The sequence below is a fragment of the Panthera pardus genome, unplaced genomic scaffold (assembly GCF_024362965.1).
Source record: "Panthera pardus isolate Hobbes unplaced genomic scaffold, ASM2436296v1 HiC_scaffold_6, whole genome shotgun sequence".
Lineage (NCBI taxonomy): Eukaryota > Metazoa > Chordata > Mammalia > Carnivora > Felidae > Panthera > Panthera pardus.
This window is the reverse complement of record NW_026526991.1, coordinates 85,354,546-85,379,883: the sequence shown is the minus strand read 5'-3', so window position 1 is coordinate 85,379,883 and position 25,338 is coordinate 85,354,546. Positions and strand designations below refer to the sequence as shown.

The 25,338-nt window shown below is 35.7% G+C and overlaps 1 protein-coding gene across 1 annotated transcript in view; it reads left to right on the top strand.

Annotated features, from left to right (window-relative positions):
- ETNK1 (ethanolamine kinase 1) overlaps window positions 1-23,791 on the top strand; it is a 66,996-nt gene extending 43,205 nt beyond the window's left edge. The window contains exons 5-8 of the mRNA XM_019452226.2: window positions 545-628; window positions 2,779-2,939; window positions 17,624-17,697; window positions 18,042-23,791. Coding sequence (XP_019307771.1) covers window positions 545-628; window positions 2,779-2,939; window positions 17,624-17,697; window positions 18,042-18,114 — 392 coding nt within the window. The 3' untranslated portion in view covers window positions 18,115-23,791. The remainder of the gene's footprint in view (window positions 1-544; window positions 629-2,778; window positions 2,940-17,623; window positions 17,698-18,041) is intronic.
- The last annotated feature ends 1,547 nt before the right edge of the window (window positions 23,792-25,338 follow it).

The window sequence follows — 25,338 nt, the reverse complement described above, 5'->3', positions numbered from 1 at the left end:
AGAAACTATGAGTTTATAGCAACTAATTTCTTAAATTAGGAATATCGTTAAATTGACCAAATATTATAGCAGAACTGCAGGGTTCACAGAATTCAAGTCTATTAAAGTTTATATTTGATTTGTATATGTAAAGTAGCTTGTCTGTTCACTTTTGGAGTATCATGGTTTGTTAAAATTGCACAGGTTATTAACAATTTCCAAAGATAGTATTTATTTTTTAATTAAATTTGAGTTTTTAAGTATCCGATGCCCCCTTGTGGTGAAAGACATATTTTGCTTTTGTTTGAATTTGGAGAATTATACTTTGACTTTTCTTTAATAAAGTGGACATTAATGTTCACAAGCTGTTGACGATATGTAATTTGAATTTTGTAAAGCTCATTGCCATAAAATTCACAGCCTTACCCTGTATTGTCTCACAAGTGCATGTAACCAAGCACATACAATGAGACAAAATTTTGGAAGCTATTTAATTACAAATAGCATAGGGATTTTCTGATCTTGTATATGATTTCTTATGTCTTTTTTTTTGTGTCTCACATAGGTGATGTACAGTTCATTGATTATGAATATTCTGGATACAACTACCTGGCATATGATATCGGAAATCATTTCAATGAATTTGCAGGTAAAATCCAGGGCTTAACTAATGGAGCAACATGTATAACTTTGAAGTGATACTTAAAAAAGGTTTTGTTTTGTTTTGTTTTTAAATGTTTATTTATTTTGAGGGGGCAGAGAGAAAAGAGGGGGAGAGAGAATCCCAAGCAGGCTCCATGCTTAGTGTGGAGTCCAGTGTGTGGGGCTAGATCTCAAGACTGTGAGATCATGACCTGAGTTGAAATCAAGAGTCAGAGGCTTAACTGAAATGATACTTTTAGAATTGTTTTTGTTTGTTATTTTTAGGGAAATTCACCTGGGAGTAGGAACAACATTTTTTAACCCTTTACTGAGTTTTTTCTTTATTACTAGAAGAAAGAGAAGAGATGACTCTTTCCTAATCCTTTAAGGAAAATAATAAATAATCATTGTGGTTAACATTAAGACCTGACATAATGCAGAGTGTTTCATAAATCTCATTTTTTCCCTCCACAACAATATAACAGTTTACACATGGAGAAAGTAACTCACCAAAGGTCACAGTAAAATACAGAGAACTTAGATTTGCATTTTTTTTTTTTTTAATCCTTTAAAAGCGTTTGTTGTTTCCATTTTGTACTTGAGCTTTGGAATGTTGGACAACTAAGAAGCTAAATAATTTGTTTTTTATTTTGTCTTTGGCTATGAATAATGGAAAGCCTTGTCATTTTACCCCTGAAAATTAATCTTTTATCACTGTCAAGTATAAAAGTTTAGGTTTTTTTATGTTAAAAGGAATTAATTTAAAAATACATTTTATGACTATATTTAGAAACATGAAATGCTCTAAAACTAAAGATTAGAAAATTCTCTTGGATGATTTATACCTAGTAGGAACTTTTCATTGCTGAATTTGTATTTGTTACCATTCATGCATTCTTATATTTACATATACTTAGCAAACTGGGAAGAAGTTGGAGAGGGTTTTAATTTATGTGTTTTCAGTTATTTCCCTACACCAGACCTTTCATATACATCCTATATCCCCACACATGTGCTATACATATTAAAAGGGAAAGCAGCTGTGCATATAATGAGATATCACCATATCCATCTTAGTATAATGGGTCATCACTGCTGTAGATATAAAAGAGGAAGCTCTGGTGATCCTAATATGATTTTGTATAGGAAGAAATTGAGCTGAAGTTTGCAAGTTAGGTAGAATTTGAGATGTGCAGATAGAAGAGAAAGTAAAGCACTGCAGGAAGGAGGAATAAAACTTCAAGGTGAGTGTACATGTTGGTAGGATATAAAACTCATGGAGGAGCATATAGGACTTACAAGACCAGAGAAGTGAAGTTTGGACCCACTCATGAAGAACACTGAGGGGTAGACAAAATAGTATAAACCTTATTTTCTAGGTTACTATTTTTCATTTTTCTTTTTTCTTTTTTTATTAAAAAAAATTTTTTTTTAATGTTTATTTTTGAGAGAGAGCACAAGCAGGGGAGGGGCTGAGAGAGAGGGAGACACAGAATCCGAAGCAGGCTCCAGGCTCTGAGCCATCAGCACAGAGCTCAATGTGGGGTTTGAACTCACAAACCACGAGGTCATAACCTGAGCTGAAGTTGGATGCTTAACTGACTGAGCCATCCAGGTGCCCCTAGGTTACTCTTTTTCAAATAGCACATCTTAAAACCAGATTTGGTGGGTGATTATTTTAAAACAAGCAGCGGAAAAGAAAAGACATAGAAGGTATCTGAGTTGGAAGGAGTAGTTAGGGTAAATATTGTTTTGTGGAACTTAGTACCAGGAGAATGTATAAAGTTTCAATGTAAAATGTATTTCTTACCCTGTGAGTAATGGTAAAAATGTTTTTAGAGCTGGAGTTCTAGGAAATGCTCTAAATATTAGTGTGCTTAAGAATCTCCTGAGGTGCTTGTTAGAATGAAGATTTGGGGCTTCTGATATGGGTGGTTCAAGCTTCACACTTTGAGGAGAAATTGAAGCAATGAGAATTGATTATGATAATGAAACAGGTCATACATTAGGATTCAAGTTTCAGTACGTTAGATTTTTTGGTTTATTTTAATAAATGCTATTAACATCTAGTTATTTTAGGATTACTTTAGGAATTATTCAAGTATATATGAGATACCGTGTTTTTAAAAGTTTTAGTGTTCCTTTTTTCCATTTCAGGTGTGAGTGATGTAGACTATAGTCTCTATCCAGACAGACAACTACAGGGCCAGTGGCTGCGTTCTTACCTTGAAGCTTACAAAGAGTATAAAGGCTTTGGGACTGAAGTCACTGAAAAAGAGGTTGAAATACTCTTCATTCAGGTCAATCAGTTTGCATTGGTAAGTTTAAATATAAACAATGAAAGATTCTTAATATAATTTAAACAGCTTTTAAAAAAAATGTTTATTCATTTTCAAGAGAGAGGGAGCAGGGGAAGAGGGACAGAGAGGTAGCAGAGGATCTGAAGTGGGCTCTGCACTGACAGCAGTGAGCCCGATGTGGGGCTTGAACTGACGGAACTGTCAGATGACCTGAGCTGAAGTCGGATGCTCAACCGACTGAACCACCCACATGCCCCTAAAAAGCTTTTTAATTTTCATCATCTTTTGTGTATTTTTGTTCAAAATTAGGACAAAACATGATTTTTTTTACAACTCCCATATTAAGGAGCTTTGAGGACAGAGATTTTGTTTTATTCATTATTTTATTCTTAACCTCTAAAATAACAGTGCCTTACCCACATGGTAAGTGCTCAGTAATTACATGATGAATGGATTCTAGCTAGAGTTAGGATTAATTGTGAAGCAGTTTTTTATATTCTATCTATTCTCTTTATGTTACAAAAAACATATAATCAAGGAAAGATTTATGGGAAACGAGGTTTTCCACAGTACATTTAAATTTTTTTTAAATATTTGTTTATTTTTGAGAGACAGACGAACAAGGAAGGGGAAGAGAGAGAGGACACAGAATCCAAAGCAGGCTCCAGGCTCTGAGCTGTTAGCACAGAGCCTGACACTGGGCTTGAACTCATGAACAGTGAGATCATGACTTGAGCTGAAGTTGGACGCTTAACCGACTGAGCCACCCAGGTGTCCCTCCACAGTACATTTAATCATCACATCTTACTGTTAAGATGATAAAAGTAGATTGGAAGGAATAGAATTATGTTTTCATAACTTACCTAGTATTTTGTCTTGGTCTTCTTTTGATAAGCAGTTAGTTATTTCCAGCTTCTTTGATGTGTTAATGCTTTATTATTATTTTTAAGACCCACTTTTCTGTACTCTTGAGTGCATTTATTTTTTAAAAAAGAGTTCAATTATCTTTTGAGAGTGGTGTGATGAATTAGAATGAGCTTTCAGCTAAGGTGTTACACAATTAAATTGAATACTAGGTTGAAGTTATTTTAGCTGTTTCTTCTTAGTTTTAATACAATTTGGTACAATTCACATGGGGAATATTTGCTATGTTGTCTTTACAAATAAACCCTGTTGATGGCTCATGGGTGTACTTTTTGCATTGTTTTAAGAGCAGCATTTTCCCAGAGCCATTCAGAATACATCTGAAATAAGAGGGTGTGCAGAAACTTGACTCATCTTCTGTTCTGATATCTATTTTCAGTGAACTGTTGGCTAAATTAATGGCCTGCTCTCCAGCTGGTCCTAGGATGCCTGCTATTCCCATTTATTTTATTTAAGCATGATCTTAAAGTAGAGAATGTAGGGTTTTCTTTCTCATGACGTTACTTAATAAACTTCAAAATTTACCTACATAGTTCTGTTTAGCCACTGTCTATATTAATATGAGGAATATTATTGTCGCTATAATTTATATTTTTTCATGCACCTATTTACGTAAATTATTCCTAAGGCATTGAGTTCATTAATTTCCACAGAAAGTCCACATAGCTTATTGATTAGTCAAACAAAAACACTGTTTACTATTAGCTAACTTGGGTTCTTTTGTAAACTTTTGATGATAAAAATTTAACAGCTTTGGATACTGCGGTTGTATATATATCATGGTATTGAAAAATAACTACTTCTGGTTTGATTATCAAGTTGTTTATAATACCCATTAATAAGATACTTAGTACTTACTACTCTAGGTCATGTAGATTGGAGGATTAAAAGAAGAATACAACAGTGCATTGCTTCAAAGTACTTACAATTTGGAAGGGCAAATAATATGTACAAAATACTTTTTAGATAACATTTAACACGCATCCCTGTTTAAAATTCATAGCAAATTAGAATTGGAGGGAAACTTACTTAACCTGATTAAACAAACAACCTGATTTTATTTTATTTTTTTAAGTTTATTTATTTATTTTGAGAGAGAGCGAGCACAAACGAGAAAAGGCAGGGGGGCGGGGGGAGAGAATCCCAGGCAGGCTTTGCACAGTCAGTATGGAACCCGATGCGAGTCTCAAACTCAAGAACTGTGAGATCATAACCTGAGCCGACTTCAGATACTTAATGAACTGAGCCACCCAGGCACCACAGTTTAACCTGAATAAGAAGAAAAAAGAATACATGAAATGTACAGCAAACATTCATGAAATGTCATGATCAGAAGGTCTTACAGAAAAAGAATAAAGGATGGTTGATGAGGGACACCTGTGTGGTTCAGTTGGTTAAGCGTCTGACTCTTGATTTCAGCTCAGGTCATGATCGATCTCACGGTTTAAGCCACACATCGGGCTCTGTGCTGTTAGCACAGGTTGGGATTTTCTCTTTCCCTCTCTCTGCCCCTACCCTGCTCATGTGCATGTGCTCTCTCTCAAAATAAATAAAAACTTCAAGAAAAAACAGAAGGATGGTTAATGAGACATAAAACTTCGATACCTTTTTAATAGTATTCCTTATTTAGCATGTCCTTAATTTACATAATCTTTAGTTTTCATATACATTACAGTTTATTCTCTGAGAGTCTGTTACCAATTTCCGATTTTTCCTCATTAAGAAACCATTGAGAACCAGGTATGAAGCCAATTTTGTTTTGAATTTCTCTTTTTATTTAAATTGTGCTGCAGTCCTCTTTTATGTGCTGTTCTTGACAACTCTCTCCAGAGGTGGGTTACTTTCTTGCATCAGGGCCTCTCTTGCTATCTTTAGAATAGAAAGAATATAGCAGAATTTAGATGAATGCTCACATTTGGCTTCACAGCCCCTCTTACTTGAGATTATTAATTCTCCTGAGATTTGATGTATATGCCTTTCTTTTCATTTTTTAAAGAATCATTTTATTATTTTATTTTTTAATAATTTATTTACTTAGCATGTATGCACACGCAGGGAAGGGGTAGAGAATCCCAAGCAGGCTCCCTGATGTCAGTGCAGAGCCTGATATGGGGGCTCGATCCCATGAACCATTAGTTCATGACCTGATCTGAAATCAAGAGTCGGACACTTAACTGATTGAGCCACCCAGGCGTCCCTGTATGCCTTTCTTTTTCAAGATTTTTTTTTGCAGTTTTTTTTCTTTTTTTAAGCTAGCCCAGTTTACATAATTCTCTTACCAACTCTTAATTTCACCCCACAGTAATTAAGTAAACGTCTGTCACAATCTCAAGTGTTGGAATGGATAAATAATTGGGAAGGTAGGGGGAAACAAAAGCAAACCCTCTGTCTTTTTACTTTATTATCTTTCATGCACTCCTCAGGCCACTGCAATCTGTCTTCTCCCCTCACTATTCTAAAAATAAAAAATAATTCATGGCAGGGTTACCAATAATGACATAATTACTAAATACAGTTTGAACTCTCAGTGTTTATCTTACTTGTTCTGCCAAAATCATTTGACAGTATTTACCATTGATTTTTAGAATTTTTCTTTATTAATTTTTGTGATAACCATTCTTCCTTGGTTCTCTTTTGTATTTTCCTACTCAGTCTCTTTCCCTGGCTCCTCCTTTTCTTCCTCTTCTCCCAGTCCTCTTACAATACTGGTGTTTCCTATTATCCTGATTTTGGGTTCTCCCAGCTCCTTTCACTTTAAATACTTCCATTGGATGATTTAATCCCATTACTTTTTTTTTTTTTTAATGTTTATTTTTGAGAGAGACCAAGCATGACCAGTGGAGGGGCAAAGAGAGAGGGAGACACAGAATCCGAAGCAGGCTCCAGGCTCTGAGCTGTCAGCACAGAGCCCAGCTTGGGGCTCGAACTCATGGACCGGGAGATCATGACCTGAGCCGAAGTCAGACTCTTAACCAATTGAGCCACCCAGGCGCCCCTAGTCCTGTGACTTTATTGTACTTCCTATTAATGATCCCAAGTTGATTTTTTTTTTCCCTTTGTTGATCTCAAGATCAGTATCTGCCACCATCCAGGATACCATTAGTAATTGACCACAGTATGTCCAAATTTGAATTTTATTTCATGCATCCTGTCCTCTGTTCCATTATTTATTCTTCTGTCTTGATTTAATTAAATATCATCCATGTAGTTGCTGTATTCTGAAATCAGGAAAAAAGTAATTTTCTTTTATGTCATGTGTTCCTCTTCTTCATTATCAATTTTTTCTATTTCCAAGTTCTGTTACTCTTAGTTCCTAAAATTCTCTCAATTCCAGCCATATCTCCTTAATTATGTGACATTTGATTAAGCCATTAATTTCTCACCTATGTCAACTTCTACTAGTCTCTTTGCCTCCAAGTTTCTCCTGTCTATATTTCATCCTGTACATTTAAAAAGTTAATCTTTTTAATAACTAGATCTAATTCATGAATATAAGTATGTCTCTTCCATTTTTATGGTTCCCCGTGACCTACAGAGTGAATCCAAATGATAGCAGTCTGTAAATTCTGTCTTCTTTCCCACCTCCACTTCTGCTTTAGCAGAGTCATCTTGTTTTCTGTACATTCCATGTTTGAAGCCTATATGCTTTTGTGTAAGTTATTTCTTCCTCCCTAGAGTGCCCTTTTCCCTGCATCCTCTGGCAAATTCTTTTTGTTCCTTATAGACGTGTCTTATATACTGTTTCCTCCTCTGAGACCCTTCCTTCCTTGATCACTTGTCATGAAGACAGCATATACAAAGCTGATTTGATAAGTGGAGAAAAGAGGTTTGAGTAAGATTAGGATATAGATGTTTTTTAATGAATGGCTGGTTAAATATTTACTGCTGAGGGCGTGAGTAGACTTGTAAATATTAAAAGACTTCATATGTTGCTGATTGTTTATTGTAATTAACTAATACTGAGATGGTAAACAAAAGTAGGCATTTGTATTATAAAATCAAATAGAGTATACATATGGGTTTTTTAATTGTTAGACACATTGTTTGCAGACTTTGGATTATTTCTAAGAAAATGTTAGTTTTAGGAAACCAGTTTTTAGGTTTTTTCAGAAACCAGTTTGAAGATTCATTTTAGTTACTTGTTTGTCTTATAAAGCCTTGAATTGTTCTTTGCCACAGAGATGGGTACCTGTTCTCAGTTATATGATTCACACTAGATGCACTTCTGGCTTTGTGGAGGGAGACTTTATTAATTATAAGGGGAAGAGAATATAAGGAATTAAACAATTATAGTAAACACAAGGAAGGAGAGAAGTATAGACAAGAACAAAGAAGGGTTAGTACACCAAGTCAGGTACTCATAACATCCAACCTTCTTGCTAGGGAAGCCCCGTGGTGAATAGCCCAGTTGGGAGTCCTGATAGAAGGTTGTGGGCAGAGCATCCTCCCCTCAGGTGGGACTTCAAACAAGCTATTCCTGCCAGGGCAATTTATATTACCCTTGTGTGACTTATGGTTAGTCATTAAGTTTGCCTCCGTGCAGTCCCGAGCTATACTGTTTTTCTCTGTTTCTCTTATCATATCTCACAATCTTAGGAGCCTGGGCTTCTGCATATTCCTCATCCCTCCCAGATCCATTCCTCCTTGAGCCAGCCTGGTCTGGCTCAAGGAGGAAGGTGAGGCTTGTTAATCCTTCTTGTTGTCAGGAACAGAAGCGTCAGTTCTGATCCTGAGGCCAGACACAGAATAAGCCAACTGAGTCCCCCCCCCCCCCCCCCCGACTGTGTTTGTGAGGCTGTCAGAAATGCATGACAGGTCATACAAACAACTTCTATACAGAACAATAGCCTAGAAGTTAAAATGCCCTTTAATAGACTTACATATCTATAACTTCCAAATTTGAAAGAAATAATAAGAGTATAAGTAAATCACATAGACTATTACATTATTTTATTAGGACTTAAGTATTTTCTTTGATATTTTGGGGAAATGATGAATGGGCTGTTTTCCTGCATTTCCGATTCATCCATTTAAGAGTCTAATGTATATAAATTTTTCATTTTTCATCCTATAAAAGGTGTTGCCTGTCAAAAAGTGGGATTTCTGTGAAGTTTGTGTGTAGTGCATCTCTAATGTAGAACCGTTTAGTTATTTTATACTAGTATATGAATGAAAGTTGCTTGAAATGGCGGGAAGAGCCGGTTTGATGTTATTTTTAGGTGTAGAATTTCCCGATTGCAGTCTTTTCTACTCACAGAACTGGCCTGATAAGAGATTACAGATGATTTTTATATCACTTTAAATATGGCTAGGTGATTTAAACTAGTGGTTCTCAAACTTTTTCATCTCAGGATTTTCTTTTTACACTTCCAAGATTTTTTTTTTTAATGTTTTTTGTTTCATTTTTGAGAGAGCACGCGTGCGTGAGTGCAAGCAGGGGAGGAGCAGGGAGAGAGGGAGACTGAGAATCCAAAGCAGCCTCCAGGCTCCGAACTGTCACCACAGAGCCTGATGCAGGGCTTAAACTCACAAACCACAAAATCGTGAAGTCAGACACTTAACCAACTTGAGCCATCCAGGAGCCCCCCAGCCCCCCGATTTTTTTTCTTTAAGAGCATGCAAGCAGAGTAGGGGCAGAGGGGCAGGGAGAGGGGGAAGACAGAGAATCCCAAGCAGACTCTGTGCTGTGAAGCACAGAGCCTGATGCAGGGATTGAACTCACAAACAATGAGGTCATGACCTAAGCTGAAATCAAAAGTCAGATACTTAACTGATTGAGCCACCCAGGCGCCCCAATATTTTTTTTTTTTTGAATGTTTATTTATTTTGAGAAAGTGCAAGTAGGGGAGGGGCAGAGAGAGAGAGAGGGAGAAAGAGAATCCCAAGCAGGCTTCATGCTCAGCCCACAGCCAGACATGGGGCTTGATCTCATGACCCTGAGATCATGACCTGAACCCAAATCAAGAGTTGGACACTCAACCAACTGAGCCACCCAGACATCCCTCAAGATTTTTTTGAAGACATCTATGAGCTTTTGTTTATTTCAGTTAATTATCAGTATTTGTCATACTGAAAATTAAAACAAATTCAAAATATTTATTAAGTAAAAAATAATAAACTTGTTAACATAAACATCATTTTGAATGGAAAATAACTATTTTTCCAAAACAAAAAAACAATTTAGTGAGAAGAATGGCATTATTTCACACTTTTGCAAATCCTTGTAATGTCTGGCTTAATAAAGTTAGATTCTTTTTTTTAAAAATTTTTTTTAATGTTTTATTTATTTTTGAGACAGAGAGAGACAGAGCATGAGCAGGGGTGGGGCAGAGAGAGAGGGAGACACAATCTGAAGCAGGCTCCAGGCTCCAAGCTGTCAGCACAGAGCCTGACACGGGGCCGATGGCGGGGCTCGAACTCACAAACCACGAGATCATGACCTGAGCCGAAGTCAGATGCTTAACCAGCTGAGCCACCCAGGTGCCCCAAAAGTTAGATTCTTATATCTACTTCTTCATTTCATCTGTTGCAATATATTGGCTTGGTTAAAGTATACAAAGAAAGTTCTGTGTCACACACGTGTTGGAAGAAATGAGTACATTGCCTTTTCAGATAATTGTGGATTTTCTCTTTGATACATCACCAGAACTCAACAGGTGGTTATTTCTTAAAGGTTAGTTGCAATGTGCAGTCAGAAAACATCAATTAATTTTTCATATTCTATTATATTATAATCCATTGATTTACTTTGCACTTTGAATGGCTCTTTCAGCAGTGCATGATTTTGTAATTTTAACACCATTCAGTATTATTTGGGAAATATTGATTCATTGAGTTGTATAGATCTTACAGATGTTAATACATCTCATTATATGATATAAAAATATCACATTTGCTGATATCACAATCAGTGTCATCAGAAAAGTTTTAAATACTGTATTGAGAAGCTGGTAGGCTCACAGAATCAAATACAAATTTTCCAAAGTTCTAATTTTAGGTTGAATACTTGAAGAGTATCATTGGCAACAAATACTGTCAATTATTTTCATTGAAATGACAAGTGCTCTTTTTTGTATCTGAGAAATATTTGCCAAATGCCCAAGTCTAATAAGTGGTTCGAATGTCAGTTGTTCTTTCAAGTAAACATGATGTTCCATTAAAAATGTGCAAGTTCAGCTCACAACTCAGTCATAAATGTTTTTCCTTGAAACAACCTTCCTCTTTTGGGTGTATAGCAGACTGCTTTATGTGTACTTTCCTACACCATCTCACAGAATATTAGAACGTGTACTCAAGTGTAGAGATTTAATAAAATTAATAATTTCAATGGCTTCGTAAAGGACATTCTTCACACAGACAAGACTAGTCTTTTACTGTGTGTAGTGGTGATGTGAGTGTGTGTGTTTGGTGACGCTGCCTTGACATATTGTAAGGTACTAGTAGCTTTACCCACCATTGCTTTTAAACCATCATTGCAGATGTTAACATATTCAAGAAGGCAAGTAGCATATTAATAGTATTACAAGAAATATATATTTTTTAAATCCAGTGTTTTATTAAAACAAAAATAGAACCAAAGTTAAGATATACTTGATCCTTTTTTTTTTTTTAAACAATTTTTTTTTTATTTTACTTTATTTATTTTTGGGACAGAGAGAGACAGAGCATGAACGGGGGAGGGAGAGAGAGAGGGAGACACAGAATCGGAAACAGGCTCCAGGCTCCGAGCCATCAGCCCAGAGCCTGATGCGGGGCTTGAACCCACGGACCGCGAGATCGTGACCTGGCTGAAGTCGGATGCTTAACCGACAGGCGCCCCCCCCCCTTTTTTTTTTTTTTTAAATAGCAAGAGAGTAAGGGCTTTAATACTGCTATCATCAGTATTTGAAGACACAGCACTGAAACAAAACCAAATAATTTTTTCCCTTACTGAAAAATTCAACACTCATGTAAGAAAGTTAAAGAAAAATACACCGTTGGGGTACCTAGGTGGCTTAGTCAGTTAAGCATCCGACTTTGGCTCAGGTCATGGTCTCATGGTTCGTGAGTTCAAGCCCCATGTTGGGCTCTGTTCTGACAGCTCAGAGTTTGGAGCTTGCTTTAATTTTTTTAGTATTTATTTTTATTTAATTTTTTACATTTTATTTTTTTAAATTTACATCCAAATTAGATATCCTATAGTGCAACAGTGATTTAATGCCCCTTACCCATTTAGCCCAACCCCCCTCCCACAACCCCTCCAGTAACCCTCTGTTTGTTCTCCATATTTAAAAAAAATTTTTTTTTTACATTATTTATTTTTGAGAGACAGAGTGAGACAAAGTGAGAGTGGGGGAGGGGCAGAGAGAGGGGGAGACACAGGATCGGAAGCAGACTCCAGGCTCTGAGCTGTCAGCACAGAGCCCGACGCGGGGCTCGAACCCACAGACTGTGAGATCATGACCTGAGCCAAAGTTGGACGCTCAACCAACTGAGCCACCCAGGCGCCCTCCATATTTAAGAGTATTTTATGTTTTATCCCCCCCCCCGTTTTTATATTATTTTTGTTTCCCTTCCCTTTTGTTCATCTGTGTCTTAAAGGCCTTATATGAGTGAAGTCATAAGATATTTGTCTTTTTCTGACTAATTTCGCTTGGCATAATACCCTCTAGTTCCATCCACGTAGTTGCAAATGGCAAGATTTCAGTCTTTTTTTTTTTTTTTTTTTAAACGTTTTATTTATTTTTGAGACCGGGAGAGACAGAGCATGAACGAGGGAGGGTCAGAGAGAGAGGGAGACACAGAATCTGAAGCAGGCTCCAGGCTCTGAGCTGTCAGCACAGAGCCCGGCGCGGGGCTTGAACTCACGGACCGCGAGATCATGACCTGAGCCGAAGTCGACTGCTTAACCGACTGAGCCACCCAGGCGCCCCAAGATTTCATTCTTTTTGATTGCCGAGTAATACTCCTTGTGTGTGTGTGTGTGTGTGTGTGTGTGTGTGTGTGTGTGTGTGTGTGTATACATATATATACACGTATATACATATAGTATATGTACATATATACATATAGTATATGTACATATATACATATAGTATATATATATGTGTATGTATGTTTACACACCATTTCTTTATCCACTCATTCAATGATGGACATTTAGGCTTTTTCCATACTTTGGCTATTGTTGATAGTGCTGCTACAAACATTGGGGTGCATGTGCCCCTTCGAAACAGCATACCTGTATCCCTTGGATAAATACCTAGTAGTGCAATTGCTGGGTCCTAGGGTAGTTCTATTTTTAATTTTTTGAGGAACCTCCACACTGTTTTCCAGAGTGGCTGCACCAGCTTGTGTTGCTACCAGCAATGCAGAAGAGATCCTCTTTCTCAGCATCCTTGTCAACATCTGTTGTTGCCTGAGTTGTTAATGTTAGCCATTCTGACAGGTGTAAGATGGTATCTCATCGTGGTGTTGATATGTATTTCCCTGATGATGAGTGATGTGGAGCATTTTTTCATGTGTTAGTTGGCCATCTGGATGTCTTCTTTGGAGAAGTGTCTATTCGTGTTTTTTGCCCATTTCTTCACTGGATTATTTGGTTTTTGGGTGTTGAGTTTGATAAGTTCTTTATAGATTTTGAATACTAACCCTTTTTCTGGTATGTCATTTGCAAATATCTTCTGCCATTCTGTTGGTTGCCTTTTTAGTTTTGCTGATTGTTTCCTTCGCTGTGCAGAAGCTTTACATTTTGTTGAGGTCCCAATAGTTCATTCTTGCTTTTGTTTCCCTTGCTTCTGGAGATGTGTTGAGTAAGAAGTTGCTGCAGCCAGGGTCAAAGAGGTTTTTGCCTGCTTTATCCTTGAGGATTTTGATGGCTTCCTGTCTTACATTTAGCTCTTTCATCCATTTTGGGTTTATTTTTGTGTATGGTGTAAGAAAGTGGTTCAGGTTCATTCTTCTGCGTTTCTGTCCAGGTTTCCTAGCACCACTTGCTGAAGAGACTGTATTTCATTGGATATTGTTTCTTGCTTTGCCAAAGATTAGTTGGCCATATGTCTGTGGGTCCATTTCTGGGTTCTCTATTCTCCTATATTGATCTGAGTGTCTGTTTTTGTGCCATATAGGAAATAGTTTTGAGTCTCAGACACCTCCCCTGGGTTGACAACCACTGTTTTAGACTTTAAAAAGAAGGAAGCACATCTCATCTCATAATTCATTTCTCAATATGTGGGACTTCCTCAGGTAGAAAGAGGACCATTTTTGTTATGTTATTTTTATTTTATTTTTTTATTTTATTTTATAATATTTTATTTCATTTTTTAATGTTTATTTTTGATAGAGAGTGTGCATGCACACACGCGCAAGAGCACAAGTTGGGGAGGGGCAGAGAGCAGGGAGACACAGAATCTGAAGCAGGCTCTATGCTCTGAGCTGTCAGTCAGCACAGAGCCAGATGGCGGGCTCTAACCCACAAACTGTGAGCTCATGACCTGAGCTGAAGTCAGATGCTTAACCCACTGAGCCAACTAGGCACCTCAGAAAACCATTTTTGAATGTTTTTATATTTTTATCATTCTAATTTTATATAATTATAGTAATTAGCATTTTATTGAATGTTTGTTATATACCAGATATATATACTAGGCTCCGATGTGTGTTTTTTCTACATCGCTAAGTAGTTCTCCAATTCTCAGCAGTGTCCTGCAATTCCATAGGTGTTAGATCCCATAGGTTAAGGGTTCAGTCTCACGACACTTCACTCCACTGTTCCCTCTTTCAGGTGCCAGTTGCAAGTCTCATTTGTTACCTGTGATTCTTACCCACTGGCTATAAATCGGAGGTTTCCAAAATTCCCACTTTGGGTGCGGTTAATTTGCGAGAGTGGCATTTAGAACTCAGAGAAGCATTTACATATGTTTACCAGTTTGTTATAAAGGATACAGAACAGTCAGATGAAGAGGTACATAGGGCAAGGTCTAGAAGGGTCCTGAGCATAGGAACTTCTGTTCCCGAGGAGGATAGTGTATACCACCCTCCAGCGTGTGGATATATTCTGGTTCACCAGGCCTGGAAGCTCTCTGAACCCTCTCCTTTTGGGTTATATGGAGCCTTCATTACATAGGCAAGATTGATTAAAACATTGGGCATTGAAAACTGAACTCCGGTCTCTCTCCCCTTTCCCCTCCCTGGAGGTTGTGAGATGCCCACCCCTCTAATCATCTGATTGGTTTCCCTGGCAACCAATTCTCATCTAGAGGTGCTTTCCAAAACTCAGGTGTGGTTGAAAGGGACTTGTTTTGAATAACAAGATACTCCTTTTATGTTTATTGTTCTGGAGCTATTTCAGGAACTTATGATAAAAGACCAAATATTATAACAAAAAGATGTTCCCATTGCTGTTATGCTTAGAAAATTCCAAGGATTTGGGGAACTGTGAGCCAGAGACAGTGGATAAAGACCAAATATTTATTTATCATTATAAATCATATCACACCTGCATTTTACAGGTGAGGAGACAAAGGTACAGAGAGGTTAATTGCTCAAAGTCATATAGGTAATAATGTTTGCAATTTGACTCCAGAGCTCAGCTTTTCTTAAATTTTGTTTAATTAACCATTAGACTTCATATGCATGTGACTTTAGCTGTTTACTCTTTACTACAATATTTATTCTTTTCTATATCTGTATTTGATGGGAAGTTATATATCCTGCTAGTGATTTTTTGAGGAAGTTAGAAGCAAAGCGTGATAATATTTTTTAAATGGATATCATTACAACAACATACTTTAAAGAGATCTTTAGAGGTTAAAAGTTTCATAGACATCTGTGTGTGTGTGTGTGTGTGTGTGTGTGTGTATGAAGTAAGGGAGATGATTCTTTTTCAGAAATACCAAATAAAAGCTGTGCTGTCTAGTTAATAGTAGGTTTACAACCTATTGGACATATATATGAAACCCCTCTCCCCCCATAACGAGTGCCAGACCCTTGGACACTTCACTTCCCCATTCTTCCCCTTCTCCGTTTCGCAGGCTTACTTTTACAGGTTTTGCAGTGAGCATGAACCAAAGAACAACAGAGGGACTGAAAGTCTGTGCATCACCTCAGGAAATGTACATTATTCCAATTAGACTACTTTTTGCCTTAGATGGGCATAGGTGATGGGGTAAGGCTATAATCACTGTAGTACTCAGCCAGTGAGGATCCAGAGGAGGAAGTTGCACACTAGGAGATAAATTGTCTGCTGTGACTGCCCCAAGTGTGCCTGTCTGTCAGACACCTGCTCTTGCAAGAATGTTGATTAAAGTCTTGCTTCACTGTGCTCCGAGTCTCCGTGTCCCTCCTTTGATTGGGTCAGTGAGATTATTTCCCACAATATATATAATTCCCTTCCTTCCTTCACGGCCCCCGAGTAGGGGGTAGAGGGGCAGAGGGAAAGAATCTTTTTTTATTAAATGTTCATTTTTGAGAGATAAAGAGTGTGAGCACAAGCAGGGGAGGGGCAGAGAGAAAGGGAGACAGAGGATCTGAAGTGGGCTCTGTGCTGACAACAGAGAGCCCAATGCAGGGCTTGAACCATGAGATGATGACCTGAGCCAAAGTCAGACACTTAACCAACTGAGCCATGCAGGCGACTTCCAGAGTGAATCTTAAGCAGGTTCCACACTCAGTGTGGATCCCATGACCCTAGGATCATGACCTGAGCCTAAATCAAGAATTGGACACTCAACATACTGAACCACCTACACACTAGATGCCCCCTCCATTAATCTTTAAAACAATCCTGTGTGGAATACAGAATGGCTAATAGTTTCTTATCTTATAAGTGATAATTCTGACACTAAAAATTTGTGACTTACTGAAGGTTGTTGCAAAAAGAGTTAGTGACAGAACCTGGACTTGAAACCCCCCAATTCACAATTCAAATTAAGAATCCTTCCTCATTCATTGTGTTGCTTTACCTACCCAATTGGGTTGTTTGTTATTTTAATACCAAGATCACAGCTGTTGAGGAATTTTTTTTTCTGAGATACCTTTTGTTGTTACTATAAGGAATTTAGTTGAAATAAAACCCTTTAAGACTTTTTTTCTAGCTATATTTCTAGTTAGAATTGACTATTTCTTGGGAAGTGAGGTTTTATTAGTTAATATTCGAATCTTAAGATATTTTCTTGTTTAACTGGAAATAGATTGTAAAGCACACACATAGCAGTTATTTTATAGTTCGTACAGTCATCTGTTTTTCTCTTGAAGTCTTAAGACCCATTTTTGTCTGGCATAGGTAAAATCATGTTACAGTATGTTATGGTTGGTTATAGAAAATTGTTGGGCCAATAAAAATTGTTTTGAGATGTTTGGCATGTCTAGAACATTTTTCATATTTAAATATATTTTTCATTTTTGAGATTTGGATTTTCCCTTTTGTTTATATTTTTATGTCAAAAAGCCAAAGTCCTTTGATAATCCTGTATTTTATAGGAAAAGCCTGTTGGCAGTTTTAATCATTAAAAATAATTAACCAACATCTATTAGTACTGATGCTGAACTCTGTCTCCACAAAGCAGTTACAGGAATTGGGCTTTATTTTCTTAAGAGGTTATAAACATATTATAATGTCTTTTGGTGTGGACATAGGTAGTCATCCAGATAACTGTATGCTCAGTATTTGCTGTTTTTTAGACAGAGCATCAAGATTGTATTCAGCATGGAGTTGAAGAAAAAGAACATTAATTATTTGACAGTTGTTTTATTAAGAAATGTATTACCATAATTCTTGATTTTTCTTTCCTCCTTTTTAGGCGTCTCATTTCTTTTGGGGATTGTGGGCTTTGATTCAAGCCAAATACTCCACTATTGACTTTGATTTCCTTGGGTAAGTTTAATTATGCTCTGTGCATTACATTTGTCTCTACTTTTTTTGTTTCTTTTTGGTGTACGTGTAGAACTCATGGGGTACACTGTAGTTATTATTATTTTCAGTCAAATCTTCTAAAGGTTTCATACATTTAATAATTGGTTTGCAAGGAAATCTGGTATACCAATCTGTTAAATACTCTATTAGAAAAGTGTCCAGTAGGTGGTGCAGTAAACCAAAAATATGTCCTTTGAAAATCTTAAAACTTAAAAAAAAAAATTATCTTAGAAAGGTGAATGGAAAATGAAGGAAGGATTAAGATTTTCACCTTTGATTAATTGTTGTTATTCATTTCTCACTAGGTATGCAATTGTTCGTTTTAACCAATACTTTAAAATGAAGCCTGAAGTTACCGCATTAAAAGTGCCTGAGTAAAGAAGAGATTTGATTATTCTCAAGTAGCTGAACAATGCTTGTGAAATCTTTTCTTAAGAAATTTTGAAAAGCCAATATTTGTTAAAATTCTGTTGTTTAATTTGGTTATCTTGCTTTACAAATTATGCCTCTAAACCAATCTATTTTTTAAATAGACTGAACGATGTCAAGAAGTACACCTACTGCTATCAGTGTGTGGTGGATTAGAAGTTTGTTAAATCTGCAAAAAGGTATAAAGATGTCAGTTTAATCCTTTCTTTGATAATTTAATCTCTGTTTATGTGAATTATTTATTATAAACTTAACATAATTCTGTGACTGCTTTCATCTGTTGGTTGAGTGTAAGCAATGAAAATGTTCCAGAGAAACTTTTTTTTTTAAGTTTTACTTTAATATTAATTTTAGTAAACATTCTAAGTGTTCAGTGTAACTTTTTTATCTCGATACACTGTAAGAAATATGAATCATTCAGTCTTGAAATGCCAGATACTGGTATAGATAACTTAGGGTGTTCATAGAAAAATTTCTGTGTATGAGGGTAAACTGCATTTACTGTCTATGCTTAGTGGTACATCTTTTTGAATTGAATATTGGATAGTGTTTTTGGGGGGGGTGGAATCTATCTTTAAATTCTCCTTTCCTTACATAGTCTGGCAGTATAAATATTAACCATATAATCCTGGAATAGATATGATTTTGTATTACCAAAATCTGCATTAAGTAATGTTTTCACATACTAAATATGGTCATTTAAGTTGCTAGTTTATTTTTAAAACTTGGCTGTATCATATTGTTTTTTACCAAAAATTTTGTTTTACTTAATGAAATATTCTGTGTTTTTTGTCTGTTTAGCTAGTAGAACAAATGCTAATTTTTGAAACAAAGATAGAGTTATCATACTTGGGAACAAGAAAATATCATTTAGATATTCTTTTTTACCTTTGCATATTCATTCCTTACAATTTCATTTCATGTTTTAGTGTTGCTCCATGTCTTTAGAATGACATGATTACATGATATATGCAGGTTCAGAGAACTAAATTGAAGCAGTTAAAAGAAAGAAATAAGGAACATTTAGTTAGGACTTTGATCTACTACACTTAGAATCTGATATAACAAAATGTGAATTAAGCAGATATACTTGTGGTAGGAGGGCATCTTGTTTTAGTTTCTCTTGATTTTGTTTGTGTATTTTTTTAATTTTGTTTGGGAATGAGAGGGTGGTAATTATTATATGGAAGGAAGTTAGATCTTTGCGATAAGTAGGCTTCAAGTTTTGAAGACTGCCCCTGTGTGGGGATGAGCAGTCATGGTTAACTTAGAAAATTAGTCTGACAAGCTTTGCACTTTGGTCACATAAGTGCCCATGTACAAAGTTGGCTTAATGAATCTGCATATTCAGAATATGCAACTACAAATATATCCTCTAAGAAATCTTCTGGGGAGTTTGATGTATTATTCCAAATGACTTATATTCTCAGATAAGTGCTTTAAAATACTTGGATTATCTCAAGATGTTTAAAGCTAATAAAGTAAGTAGAAACACTTAGGCCATTTTAAATGGTAAATTCTAGTTACATAAATAGAATCTTAAAATCTGCTTGTGTCTGTAACAGTGTTAGATTAAGATTTGTTTTCTACCTCCCCAGTGTTATAAATGTTCACTTCTGTTTTTTTAAACCGTATTAGTAAAGGATCAATAGAATTTTACCTAATTGACTAAATGAATGGAACCAATTAAACAGTAGCTTTTTACATAATGTTAGAGTGAACTTGAAAAATTGTTTTTGGTGGAATTTTTATTTGTGGTTGGAACATTTTCTTAGGACAATGAATAATATGTAATACCCTTGATTTTTTGCTTTCTGACTTCTTAAAGTGCAGCAGTGTATAACTTAGAGAACTGTGTGTATGAGAGGAGACAAGATCAGTTTTCTACTTTATTCCATATTCTTCAAACTATTTTGAATAGGGATTCACTGAGCCTTTTCTGGTAGACTGTGCATAGCTGCTAGCTGTGGTACTCTTCGAGAGATTCATATTAGAAGTGAATGTAAAGGGGAATAAAGGCTCTCACTTTAGCCCTAGGAGTGTGCAGTGGGAGTTGGAAACAAAATAAGATATTTAAGATATTTTCCTCACTCTATGGCTAATTTTTGGGAGTTGTGATGCTCCCACTTCCTTTGTGATGCTCCAAAACCTTCCCAGGTTTTTGGTATCATGCTGCAGCCTAATAATAGGGTTCAAAATTGCTTCCCTTTTTATTGACCATTTAAGGGAACCTAAAGGAAAAACTTCCTCTAAAATTTGTCCTGTGGCTTGCTGAGATGTCTGTTGCCTTTTTATGTTAAGCTAAGGAACTTGAATGCCTTACCTAATAACTCAGCTGGTAGTAAGTTCATTTTGTAAATATGAAAATGGTTGTTAGAGAAGTGGCATTCATGTGTACTCATTGTTAGTCAATAGACCATAGTGGCCTGGATGCTTTAACAAGCAAAATTCCACATTTTTTTCCTTTTGTTCCTTACATACTTGTATGATCTTACCTGACCAGTAATATTTGATTTTTTTTCCCTCCTGACCCCATGCTACCACTTGATTTTCCAGAAATCAAAGAGATGTGGTAGTAAATCATACTGTTCACATGGTCGTTTGAGATCAACATGAGCACAAAAACTCAACTAGGTCTGCCTGGAATGTATATAAAACAGTGTAAATAAACATTTGTAAATTAGTGTGAATTGTATCTTGCATATGAGATTGTGTATTGTTTTGCATTCTCTTCCCTTTTGTAGTTTTATTTTTTTTGGGGGGGGGGGGAAAGGAAATGATTCAGCTCTTCGGTTTTAGACTCAAAGTAGCCAAAAGTTCTGGCTGCATAGTGGGATAGCAAGAGGAACTGGAAATAGGGTTTATCAGGTTTTGTCAATGTCATTACTTATTTATTTAGCCTCTCAGTGCCTAATACGACTTTTCTTCATTCTTTAGCTGGCCATTAGTTTTTGTGAGGTTAGATTGCTATAAGCAGTAAATTAATACACTCTAGAGCTCCTTTCTTTGAGTCATGATTCTAAGCTAAAGCAAATTAAAAATATAATGTGATGATTGCAGACTGAAGTATTACCCTTTCCTGTTTTCAAGGTTGTTAGCTTTTTTCTACCAAAAAACCCCCAAACAAACCTTGACATTTTACGTATCTGTGAATCTAAATCCTGTATGTATGAGATCTTGATAAATAATAGCTCTTAGCTCAACTTAAACATATCTCAGTTGGCTTCTATAAATATAAAGTTGTTCATTACAGGATTGTAAAAGACAGAAAAGACCTAAGTAATGAGTAATCTTTTAATGACATAGTGCTATTTTCATTTTTGCTGGACTGAAAATATTTACTTCAACTTCATAAAGGAAGTTAAAGGAAAAAAGTTCCCCCAAGCACTCTCAGTGAAAAGTTAAAAAGTTCCACTTTAAATATATAGGTTTTTCTTTTTTATATTACACAAAGCTTTCTATACCATTTTTAAATTCCTTCATAGTACATATGAAAATACTATCAGTTTGATATTCTGCTTCAAATTGCTTTTAATAAGCATTTTATATGCATTCCAAAGTGATAACAGACTTAAACTTCTAATATTAATCAGTCATTCAGTTGATATAGACAGAGTTACCAGTGCTTTATGCTAGGACGAGAGTTCTGTTATTGGGAGCAATTTGCACTAATTTCCTCAAAAAGCAAATGTGAGTAATATGCACAAAGGAAATGAATTATAAGTATGTGGTAAAACAGCCTTTTCCTTATTTCAGAATTGATATGCTCTGATTTTGCTTCCTTAGTTCATTTGATTTTAGAATGTCCTTTGATTGGAAACTAACATATTAAGGTAATCTGTTTTGCTTCTTCTTTTCCTTTTTTTTTTTTTTTTTTAAGACATTAGTTATTGAACCACCTTTTTTTCCCAGTTATATATATCACGTGTGTGATTATAGTGTTATGTCTTGGGTTAGAGGTCTTTGGAAAGAAAAGCATATCAGTTATTTTAAATGATTTTTCCCCTATCTTTGAAGCTTAGTCTGTAAATGTGTTCTTGTAAAACAAAATGCTTGGGTTTGCATTACTTGAATACTTGAAAACTGAAATTAATAAGGTATCTTACATAATGAATTAGATATTTCCAATTATTACATTAACAACTTTCATTTTTGGATAATTTGAAATGGACAGAAGATTCAATTATTTGAATGGATAAAAATGAGTGTTTATAGAAAAATTCCCTTTTGTGTTTCAGTCATCCCAAATTCAACTTCTTAGGTTTCTGTCCTAAGATCTGCTTTTTTTTTTTTCTCCTGTACTTAATGCACTTACTGTGCTATAGATAATATCAGATAGCAGGTTAAAATAAAATCTTTGTTCATTATGAATCGTTCAGCTTTTCTGGTTATGAAAAATTGCTCTGTAAAGTACTCCTAATCCCTAAATATAGGCGTATTTTTGTTTACATCTTACCCATTAATGGTATAAATACCATTAATTATTGTAACAAAACACAAGATGTTTATAAAAATTGAAAACATTACATATTGTATTTGAACTAGTTAGTGAAAGGTAAAAAAACGCTGCTGATTGGAATTGTTTTCATTAAATTTCAAAACTCTTAATAAAGGAATGTTCAGAGATAGGTTGAGACCCATTGATCTCCATGTAAACCAGTGTTCATGACCTGGAGAAAACCCCAGAAACACAGTGGAGGAGGCAAGAATATTTACTTGCCATGGTTGTGGTGTGCTGCTACTTTTTAGGTAGTGACACACTGAGATCTTATTGTCCAATAATCTGAAGAAGTTTCCTGTTAGTTATGTGTACTAAAGTAACTCAGTTGGTAGAATCTGCTAAGAGGAAAGTTAAACTGTACTGTATTTAGGAACCTTTTTACAGCTGGGTGAAGTTTCCATGATATGAAGTGTTTGAATTTTAAAATATACTGCTATCATAAGAAATAAGACATGGCATTATTCCATGTTCTTAAGTGATAATTTCCTTATTGAGTTTCAGAAGAAAAAACAAAATGAGTAATTGTCACTGCGTTAGCTGTATGTTGAATTGGGCAATTGTGGCATAAACCTTAAATTTGTGTTTATCAAATGTGAACCATAGTAGTATAATGCTGCTTTGTATATACTGTAAGTGCTACAAATAGTCTCAGCACTGAAAATGTATTGATACCTCTCAGATGAATGCAAATTTTGATGTAGGTGTTTTGATATGCCTCAGAAAGTATCTGAGTGTCTGAGAACTTGTCAATCTGTTTGATAATGGAGATACTTCCTGTTTTTGGTTGCATATTTTCATGTTTAAAATTTAATTTTTACATTTTTACTACTGTTAATTTAAGCGTAAAATTTATTCTGTGGATAAAAATGGGGTTGCCAGTGAAGACAATAAAAAAACAGCCTCATTCATGTAACTGCTTACGTAAAAAATACATTTTTGCTGTATGTTCATAAACTTTTAATGAAGGTGTTTGTATTTCTGTTTGAATATAAGTGATGTTTAGGCTTTATTTCTGCTTAATAAGGCCTTTTACCATTGATTAAATGAAGGAATGTATCTTTTTGAAGAGATTTATATTCTGTAAATAAAAATTGGTTGTAACAATAAAGTTGGGTTCTAACTGCAGTGTACCATAAATCTTGTTGTTCTTTCAACTTATTTTGGTGGATTTTCTTTTTTGGGGGGTTAGAAAACAAGACTTTTCAAAGTTATTGTATAAATATATATTTGAAGTGATTCTTTAAATTTCTCATTCTCTGGTTTATAGTATTAAAAAGGTTCTTTAAAAAAAATTTTTTTAATGTTTATTTTTGAGAGAGGGAGACTGCTGGGTAGGGGCAGAGAGAGAGGAAGACACAGAATCTGAAGCAGGCTCTACGCTCTGAGCTATCACCACAGAGACTGACCTAGGGCTCGAACTCTCAAACCACCAGATCATGACCTGAGCTGAAGTCAGATGCTTAACTGACTGAGCCACCTAGGCGCCCCAGTATTAAAAAGTTTTTTTTTTAATGTTTTTTTAATGTTTGTTTATTTTTGAGAGAGTCAGAACATGAGCAGGGGAGGGGCACAGAGAGAGGGAGACACAGAATCCAAAGCAGGCTCTAGGCTCTGAGCTGTCAGTACAGAGCCTGACCTGGGGCTCGAACCCATGGACCGCAAGATCATGACCTGAGCTGAAGATGTATGCTTAACTGAGCCTGGAGCCACCCAGGCGCCCCTAAAAAGTTTTGAAAAAAGTTTGCTTTCGGAAATTTGGTTGAGATGAGAGTGTGGGATATTATGTAACTCAATGAACAAATTCTATTTACTTAGTTTAAAATTTAATTATTCTAACCACTGTGATTTGTATCTTCACTCTGATGAGGGCTGGAAACAGATAAACTGTCTGGAACTTAGCATCTTACAGTAGAGGCAGTGAATATCCATCTATTCAACCATTGTTTATTAAGCTTTAATTATCAGGTAATGTGATAGTGGAGATACAAAGATATCTCTACCATCAGATAATCATGAAGATCAGTTCTCTATAGCAAAAATAGCTGTGTGTCAGTGTGTGTCTTATAAAATGTTTTCCAATTTGGGTTTATCTAATGGGTTATCTTTTGGGTTTTTCTAATGATTAGAATGAGGTTATCACCAGCCAAAATACTACAAAAGTGATGTATCCTTATTAGAGTATCACATCAACTCATTGTTGATGTTGATTTTGATCATCTGAGGAACTCATTGTTGATGTTGATTTTGAATGTTCTGTATCTTCACTGTGTAGTATTTATTATTCCCCTTGTGGGGAAATAATCTATGGAGAGAAACACTAAAAAGATTATGTAAGTATTTTGCTTGTCAAAATCTCATTTCCATAACACTTGATAATTGTCTAAACCAATCTTTATTATCATGGCTGCAAAATAGTCATTTTCAGTTCTGCTATGTGGTACACATGTATCAGCATTTTATTGCAAGGAATCATCCGTGTGTGTGTGTGTGTGTGTATCATCTAGCATTCATGTGACTGTATTTTAAGTACAGACTCTTAGGTTGCTATTTTTTAAAAAAATTTTTTTAACGTTTATTCATTTTTTGAGAGAGAGCGTGAACAGGAGAGGGGCAAATAGAAAGGGAGACACAGAATCCAAAGCAGGCTCCAGATTCTGAGCTGTCAGCACAGA